The sequence below is a fragment of the Podarcis vaucheri genome (assembly GCF_965113315.1).
Source record: "Podarcis vaucheri genome assembly, chromosome: 9".
NCBI classification, from domain to species: domain Eukaryota; kingdom Metazoa; phylum Chordata; class Lepidosauria; order Squamata; family Lacertidae; genus Podarcis; species Podarcis vaucheri.
Window position 1 is genome coordinate 78,299,581 of NC_138767.1, and position 9,521 is coordinate 78,309,101.

The window sequence follows — 9,521 nt, forward strand, 5'->3', positions numbered from 1 at the left end:
CATAGCTGCTCTGCTCTGTGCTGAAGTTGATGGTTCCTCAGGTCTAGGAGGACCCAGAAGGTTAATGGAGCATGTTGGCTATTGTGTTCTATATTCATTGTTCGTTCTGGTTCTACAAGGCGGAACTCGGGCGTGAAATCCATGCTTTATCTACTTCGGGGAAACCGCTGGCCTCCTGGCTGACTCAACAAGGAACTCAGGAATGCAGAGAAGCTTGTGGAGGACATGGCTATCTGGCCAGTAAGTGAACTTGACAGATAATTGTTTCCCATAATTGTCAGTAAGTGGTTTTATAAAATTTAAATCACAAGCACAGCTCACTGATACATGTTAACTGTTCTTTCCAAAAGTGAATCGACTGGGTGATATCCGTAACGACAACGACCCAAATTGCACCTATGAAGGAGACAATAATGTTCTGCTACAGCAAACTAGCAACTACTTATTGGGCTGGATGAATGCCAAACTCCAAGGTTAGTATGTAGAACTTGGATGTTGCACTGACTCAGAAGCCCACCAAGTGGGTACGGGGTAAAACTGCCAGCAGATGCAGTTGTGTGTTTGCCAAGTTGAACTACTGCATTCCTATCAGTGTTTCTGTTGAAATGGTGGTCAGCACTCAAGCACCCTGTTTTTAACTATTCTTAGTACTGTTTTGGGTCACAATGACCTTACTTGAACTCTTAATTTGAGTTCATTGGACTCCGTAGATGCAAATGTTAGTGTCTTTGACAGTTTTAATGTTAGAGATGAGAGAAACCTCCCAATCAGAAACTGAAATATTGCCAAAAAAGCAGTGTAAGCAGAAATCCAGAAGTCCACAGTTGGGTGATACCTTTTTTAGAACAGACCCAAAAGTTATAAGCTAGGCTTTGTTTTCTCAAAGAGTGTGTGTAACCTGCTATCAAGTAGCACCTGCTATGGGCTTAACTCAGCCTGTGGTCTCTGTTTGAACAAGCTTGGTTTTTCCTCCTCTCACTGTTTTGCATAACAGCTTGCCATATTTTTGTGACCCTTTTGCTTGATTTTGATAAAGGCAATACCCAGCTGTGGGCTTTGCGGTCTTGATGTATTTTAGATGTTTCTCATGGAATCTGGTTCAAGATCTAGCTTGGACCACATCCTTGTTCCTTCTGGCAGGTTTCGGACTTTCACTGAGGGTGACCTGTAACTTTGCTGCCTCACAACTAAGCATGCATCTCAGAATAGGCACATCCTGTAGAAAGCATGATTTTTAACACACAATGGTGTGGGTACTTAATTAGCACCCATAATATTCTGTGGTTTGGGAACCTGGATCAACTCTTCTTGAACTCATCCCAAGCAGAATAAAAACAAGGTACTCAGTGTGAAACAGTAGTCTGTGCTCCCTGGTCTCCTCAAACAACAGAACAGCAGTCTAATTGTCATGTGAGAATACCAGGGAGGGCTGACTACTGTTTCACGCTGAGTACCTTGTTTTTATTCTGCTTAGGGTGAGTTCAAGAAGAGTTGACTCAAGTTCCTAAACCAATTAACTTAAAACGTAATTTGAATGTGATGCAATTAGGCTAAGGAGTGCACAGTTGTGCATCATGTGCAAAGTACAGCTTAATAGAGGTTGTTTTTAAGGCTTCCAACTTAGAAATAAAAGGGCCGTGTCTCAGAAGCATAGATGTGTTAAAGAGTTTGCTTGGTTGAAGTTGGAGAAATGGGGGAAATAGCTTAATCAGATTAGCCATGCTGAATGCACCGATGAGCAGATTTTTGACTTGTATTGACTTTCAAAGCCATTAGTGCATAGACATTAACACACTTTGACTTGGTATTTAGTTTTCGTATCATTGGCATTTCAGACAAAGGTCCTATTGCTTCACCATTGGGATCGGTAGATTTTTTGGAAGACTGTGATCATATTCTCTGCCAGAAGTTCACAGTGTCAAATGTTCAAGACTGCATGGATTCTTCTGGTAACTGTTCAAATTCTTGTCATGTGCTTATAATTTTGAGTGTGGCCCCTTTCCCCTACAAACCATTGACTATTCTTCCTTTCAGGGCTTGCGGTTAAGTCCTTGTCCATTCTCTCTTCCCTTTAATTCACACACCAGCCCCCTGGGGTTGTTATGGCAAGTACCAGTTTAGAGGGTGGGTTGCTAGAGGAGGAAGGTTGTCCCATCCTGGAGATAGTAGAATGGGAGGGAATCGCTTGACAAAATAAATTTTAAGTTCTTTTGTAGAGATTGACTGAGATTTTGATGACTGGAGCTTTATGCCATATGTTACAGTGGAAACGAAAACTCTGTGAGGAGAGAATGGGCTTGAGGCATGGGAGCGTGTAAATCAGCAGGGAAACTGGGACCTGTGGGCGGATGATGCCTGGGAAAGACGTTCAGTACAGACGATGTTGTTAGTGATGAACATGAGAGTAGAGAGGAGGATGCTTTGGAGATGAAGGAGAATACAGTCTTACATAGGAAAAATGGGGCTTTGAAGTGTGCATGAATTAGTTCACTAGCCTTAAATAGAAGTATCAAAAAAAAAAAACCCTCTATCCTCTATTAGTTGGTATAATGCGAAATTATTTCTTCTGTCTTTATATGAACAGCAAATTGTTGGGGTGGAGCAGAGGAAGGACAGCTAAGTTTCAGCAGCAAAATATTTAATTTTGTGGATGCTTTTCAACCTTATTTCTGCAAAACGCAGACTGTGCATTACAGAAACTCAGATTCTGATGCAAACTATCAGCATTATTTGCAGTCTGCTTTATAAGGATTTATTATTATCTTGAATGAAAACATTAAACCTTTGACATTTCTTTTTTCAGTACTTCTGAGAGGATACAAGTGGCTGGTTTGTTACTTGCTCCAAGAGAGTTTCCAGAAGCTGAGAAACCAAGAAAAATGTGGTTGCAGTGAATTTGAGGCAAGGAACAACAGTCAGGTAAACACATTGTATGATTTTATGTTGCGGAGCAATTTCATGCACGGGGCTATTTTAATGGACGTTGCCCTTTACCACTGCCTCTCCCCTACACATACGCACTATACATTGCACACTTCCTTTCACAAAAATATGAAAAGTAAAGCACCTAGGACCTCAAACTCAGCTGGAGCTAAAGTTCATGCTTTGTTGTGCAGCAACTAAGTTAAAAAGAATAAACCCTGCCGTCAGGCTTACAGCCAAATAACCTCCTGCATGCATTTTTTACTTTAAAAGAAATAACTCGTGAGATTAACACCAAGTGGTGGAAAATGTGATCTAGACATCAGGAGATTTCTTGTGTAATGAGCCACAAACTTCTTTATCCCAAATGCTGGGCTGAAACCTTATGGAATGTGTCCAGAGCACCCCAAGTCCTGGATTAAGTTTTGTGTCCAGGCAGTAACAGTTCATTCCCTCTCTATGACAACAATAATAATTCAGATCCATGCCCACTATGCTGTTGCCTTTCCTAAGAGCTCATCCAAACTTGAGGCAGAAAGATTCCAGTGAATATGGGAACAGGGATGGATTTAGGGCTTTGCAAGCGATGCTCATGCACTGGGTGCTGCGCCAAGGGGGCACCATCTCAGAGCCCAGTAAGTGAGGGACTGGGCTTTGGGAAGGAGGCACAGGGCTCTGAGAAGGTCCTAGGGTCCTCCTGCCTTTTTCCCAAAGACTAGTTAGCACTTCCCAGCTTTGGGAAGGAGATGGGAGGGCTCTAGGACCCTGCCAGAGCCCTGTGCCTCCTTTCCCAAACCCAGTACCTCACTTAGCCATCTTTGGGAAGGCAGTGCAAGGGCTGGAGAGGGGGCACCAAATTTTGGCCTCACACATCATGCTATAGTACTCAAGTCTGCCACTGGTGGGAAACGAGTATGACTAAAGCCTTTGGAAGAGAGTCAAAGGTAGAGAAGGGGTGCTGAGGACGGTTACAAGTGAGTGTGGATCGGGGTATCATTGCTCCATCAGGAAGATAACAGAGAAGGGGCAGAACATGAGAAAATAATGGGAGAAGGAGCAGAAAAAATCGGCAAAGTCAGTCCAGTGTTTGGACTTCCTCCAGAGATGCCCAGCAGCTCCAGCACATGAATGGGCATGTCAAATAGTGGGGGTAAGTCAGGAACGGATACTAGCGAAAAAAGGGGAAAGTGGGTCATGGTGGCAGACCAATCCAAATTAAGGGTTCATGAAGCTAGAGGTTGGAAATGGACGTTTCTAAAGAGCTGGAGGGACCAATATTATCACTTAGTTATGATGGTTCATCCTAGTTTAATATTTGCCAAGGTACCTACAGTGTAATAAATACAGCAGAGAGTCCCACGGTGCTGTTACTCATTAAGGATACCAAAGGGCTTCCTTGTTTGCTGTAACAGACTGACACCATGTGATGTACAGTACCCCTGGAGGCAGGATCTTATGGCCTTCCCAGAGACAGTGGCCTCGTTCTCAGGCCCAACCACTGAAAGGAAGCTCCGGGGGAGGAACAAGAGAATAGCAGATAACGGATTAGTGATGAAAGTTGCAAGACATGATGCCCAACCTTGCCTCATATTACAGAATTGTCACGATCCGTCTTGCATACCTGTCCCCCTGAAATCGCATGAGAGATGTTCAGCTGGGATGCAGTCATGTTGAGTTCTATATATGCCACCAGCATTCCTTCACACAGTTGCTTCAGAGTACAATCTGCATCACTTTTATGCAGCACAGATTGCCCTGAAGGATACAGAGAGGATAGTAAGAATGGCCCTTTCAACTTCTTTTTGGGTGCCTTTTACTTAACTATTGCTATTGAACAGTTAGTAATCTTTGCCTGGATTTGTAGCTGTGGTTGAATTTTTCTTTCTTTTTTCAAGGTGTACTATTGTCGTTCTTTAGCTATAGCATTTATTGAGCACACTGTTTTGCAAAGATATCATGACTACGTTCACAGTTCCAACACACCAGCTAGCCTCCAGCCGGTACTGAAGAATATATGTTCGCTGTATGGATTATGGTCTTTAAATAAGCACATGTCAGTGCTCTACCAAGGTGAGATCAACATTTTGCCTACATGGTAAAATTTAGAATCTGCAAACACTTCAAGGCTCTTACAAATTTACTACTGCATTTAAGTAAGTAAGTAAGTTGAGCCACCCAGTGTAGTTTCTGCACCAAGGAAGCAGTAAATGCGTTATACAGTCTTACAGCTCTGATCTTTTAGCCCCAGTTCTCTTCTACTGCACAGCTTGGGGGAGCTGTGTTTTAAGATACAATACTGAATTTCCTAAACCTTTTCTTCTGACATCCAGCCTCTTACAAAACTTGCCTTAAGCTGTGGAGTGCAATCTTCTTAAAGGCAAAACTAGCAAGGTAACTAAAGGCCCCATCTGCACTGCACATCTGAAGCAGTACCATACCACTTTAAACAGCCATGGCTTCCCTCAAAGCATCCTGGGAATTGTAGTTTAAGTGTCTGAGAGTTATTAGGGAAACCCCATTCCCATCACACAGCTACAGTTCCCAGAGTTCTCTGGGAAGAGGGATTGATTGTTAAACCATTCTGAGAATTGTAGCTCTGTGAGGAGAATAGGAACTTGAAGGTAGAAAACAAAGTTTTTGCCTTATCTCTGTCTGTTCCTCCCAGGACTGTCGCTGACCACGGCCAGCTCAGCTTTGGCACTCGGCAGTATTCTTCACTTTCCAGAGAGCCACAATTAGGCACTTGGACACCAGATTCCAAGTCCTCTTCCCATTCAGCCATGAAGGGGAAACCTGCTCACTTTTAGATAACATTCTTCATACCCCACAGATCTAGCAGATTTTTTGATCCAATATGAGTCCTTTAACTTCATTGTCATCATAAATATCTTTCAGGTGGCTACATTTCAGGTGCAAATGCTGGCAGATTTGTGCAAGATGCAATTCTAGAACTGTGTTCAAAGGTATGTTCCCTTTTGGTTTAAATATTATGCTGAGTAACTGTAGACTAAGAGTCCAGGGGCAGCAGGGACCCCAGACTCTGAGCTTCCTTTAAACAAGAAGTGCAAGGCTCTAGCCTTTAGATTGAAAGCTATGAAGTAAAATGCGTGGGTATCATTCAGAGCAATTGGTTTGCAAGGTATATGAGCCTACTCTTGCCTTTCATTGTTGTTAACTTATGAGTGAAGTCAGAGCTGTGATTGATGAGCACGACAGAGAAATTTGGAGGCACACAGGCCCAAGTGAAGACCCCAAAATGCTTCAAAATGACCTGGAACATCCTTCTTAGTGTTTTTTTAAGGAAACCCCCAAAATAGTTGAGCTTTTTTCACACTTGATTCCTGCATTGCACGGGGTTGGACGCGATGACCCATGAGGTTCTATGATAGTGAAAATCGGAGAACATTATGGAGCTTTCCATATTAGAAATCTGAAACTGTTGGCTGTTAGTGGCTTGCCAAAATAGTTATGCTACAGCTCTGCTTGTTGTAGAAACCTAATCAGAATACCCAGTTTCTATAACTTTTTTTCCTGCACAGCTGAAGCAAGAGGCTGTGGCTTTGGTAGATGTGATTGCTCCTCCGGACTTCATTCTCAACTCGCCAATTGGCAGGGCTGATGGAGAGGTAAACAAGTCTTTTTGCAAACCTCTGACTGTTTACTGTGCCTCTTTTTGAACTTTGTGTTTTCAATATTTGTACTTTGTTGTGTCACAGTTAGAAACTGTGTGTGTTTGGGAGTGGCTGAGAGGGAAGACCCACAGTCTAGCAGCATGAATATACCATATTTTTCGCTCTATAAGACGCACCAGACCACAAGACGCACCTAGTTTTTGGAGAAGGAAAACAAGAAAAAAAATATTCTGAATCTCAGAAGCCAGAACAGCAAGAGGGATCGCTGTGCAATGAAAGCAGCGATCCCTCTTGCTGTTCTGGCTTCTGGGATAGCTGCGCAAGCCTTCATTCGCTCCATAAGACGCACACATATTTCCCCTTACTTTTTAGGAGGGAAAAAGTGAGTCTTATAGAGCAAAAAATACGGTCTGTTGCATTCTTCTGATGCTGGAAGTAAATCCACCTCAAACCGCACATTCCAGCCTTTCTGATCCTTGAGTTTGAGGCACCTCTGCTTGGGGAAGGTAACCGTTTTAGAAGACGGATTTAGAAGACGATTCCGCCAGGCCAAAGTAAATGAAGTAACTTAACAAACTGAAGAACTTTGACTGTTAGCACAGGCTACCGAGGAAACCATATGATGTGCTCACCAGCTCTTTGATAATAAACCTGACTGCATTGTTCAGACTCTGCAGCTCAATTCAATTTAGCCATAATGTTCTTTTGAAATGATTTATCTGTTTATTTACTCTAAACATTGGCCTTCTCCTGATGCCTTGATACCCACAAGTGGGCCCTAGCACAAGCTGTGGTGGCGTCACCATTCCCTCTTTTTTTATCTAGCTTTTGGGGATTTTAAGGAGAGAGGCAGAAATATGAACGGAAAATAATATAGTGCAACTGACTTTCGGGGTTGGTGTGTTGTGCGACAAGCACACAGAATACAATGAGATTGAGTGTTTGGGGGGAAGGCTCGGTTAATTTCATTGTACACTGGTTGTACATCGACAATAAAGGTATTATTATTATTATTATTATTATTATTATTATTATGTTAAGAAACCCCGAGAAAAAGAGTGAGGGAAGGCAGAGCTCGTTTCCTTTTATTTGCTGCATAGAAAGGAGGATTTTAGCAGGAATTGTAGCCTCTGCTGAATGGCACCTGCAAGAATTCTCTGTTGTGTTGAGTCACCCTAGAAAAGAGATATGGGCAAATGTAAAGATACAGGGAAACTATTAAATGAAGGTCTCATTGTGCCTCCTTGAGATCAAGGTGACACCACTGCAAAGACTGAACATTTTGGAAATGAATGCTGTTGCTGAAACCATTTCTGTTTTTCTCCCCCTCCAGCTGTATAAAAACCTGTGGAGCGCCGTTCTTCAAGGCCATAAGGTGTTGGAAAGGCCATCCTGGTGGTCAGAATTTTGTACTAATAAACCTGTTGTAGGTAGGCTAAGATCAAGAATGTAAATGGAATGATATATTGGAGAGGCCCAGCAAGGGCGTGTGTCCGGACTGGTCGTTGTCCTCTTCAGATCACCACACAAACACTTCTTGTTCTTTTATAACTTTTTATTGCATATTAACAAAACAATCTTATAAACAGTTCTTAACTATTCTTCCTCAGAGTCACTTCTTTCAGATACCTTCTGAGCTCTGCTTCTCCGTGACCAGCCACTCTCAAAATGGCGAAGGCGCCCTTCCCTTCGCTTCCTGCTCTTTTTCCTACCCTCCTGGCTAGAGCTGGCTTGGATCTCCCCTTCTCCCAATCTGAGCTAGAACTGAACCCTGGCCTTTCCTGGGAACAGCCGGTCCCTTCCTCTTGTTCCTCTTGCTCCCTTCTATTAGATTCACTGCTCCCCTTCCCCCCTTGGGGAATGCTTTCTCCCTCTGGGAAACTGGAAACTTCTAACTCTTCCCTGACAGCGTGGATAATAAATCGTAATCTAAAATTATTAGTTAAAGGATCATGTTGAAGAAGGTAATTTTTGTGAAGGAAAGGCTTTTGAAATAGGATTTCAGCCCATTTCCATGACTACTGGCACAGTGAGGGACAGTGCAGCCCAGTTTACAGCTTTCCCACCTGCGTCAGTCAGTCAGGATTTGCGGAAATGAAGTCACTTTAAAATGGGCTGCTACTCAGAGCCTGAAGTGGCCATGATAGTTGAAGTCTGGATTCCAGGTATGGAAATAGCTATAACAAATTGAAGGGAAATTATACCTTTGCAAAGTCAGCAGTGTGCTCTGTTCATGTAAACTTATGTAGTTCCCTTAGAGTTCCTGCAGAGGGCATGCACAATTTCGCCCGAAGACCTAAAACAAGTTCACTCTCCTGGAATACAGAGCAGATGAGGACTTTCTAACTTTGATTAATTGTCGTATCTTGTACATCTGTAGTCAAATGTTTTTATAGTTTCTTGTTTAATTCATGGTCTAATTGAAGTTAGTGAAAATGTTGAACTTTATATCACCTTACCAACAGTCTGCACTTTTTATCCGCACTTTTTAATTTTAAGTGTAAGTTGGTGTCAGAAAATCCTAATCTGTGAAAGGTAAACATAATATATATTATACCTGCTACATATTTTGGGGAAAATGTTTTGTGCTGACAAGATACAGCAAATGTTAACAATGATGAATAAAATGGTTTTATTTTATATGCATTTTTTAAAATCCATAAAATTAATGAACATTTCTGCTTTAATTTTCTGCTACACTATTGGTTCCCTTGAAAAGGATAAAAATGCTGAAAATAAAAAAAGCAGTTTGAAGTACAATCTTGAATGCTGAGTGCAGAAACCTCGGCCTCTCGCAAGGATCTTTTCTGTTCACACTGTTCAGAAGACCGTTGTTGTTTTTAACAAGGTAAAGTCAGCATGTTATTTCACAAGATGACTTTGATAGATGTCAGAGAGAATGGCTTTAACCTTACCTCTTCCTGACCTCTAGTTTTCATGTGCAGAGAAGGCACACACGAGCATTCA

General features: G+C 42.2%; 1 protein-coding gene across 1 annotated transcript in view; it reads left to right on the forward strand.

The window, feature by feature from the left end:
* ACOX3 (acyl-CoA oxidase 3, pristanoyl) overlaps nucleotides 1-9,194 on the forward strand; it is a gene marked incomplete at its 5' end in the record, with an annotated part of 28,075 nt that extends 18,881 nt beyond the window's left edge. The window contains 9 exon segments of the mRNA XM_082238532.1: nucleotides 120-240; nucleotides 351-473; nucleotides 1,836-1,949; nucleotides 2,804-2,919; nucleotides 4,818-4,992; nucleotides 5,818-5,885; nucleotides 6,462-6,548; nucleotides 7,888-8,039; nucleotides 8,463-9,194. Coding sequence (XP_082094658.1) covers nucleotides 120-240; nucleotides 351-473; nucleotides 1,836-1,949; nucleotides 2,804-2,919; nucleotides 4,818-4,992; nucleotides 5,818-5,885; nucleotides 6,462-6,548; nucleotides 7,888-8,007 — 924 coding nt within the window. The 3' untranslated portion in view covers nucleotides 8,008-8,039; nucleotides 8,463-9,194.
* Between the last annotated feature and the right edge of the window lie 327 nt (nucleotides 9,195-9,521).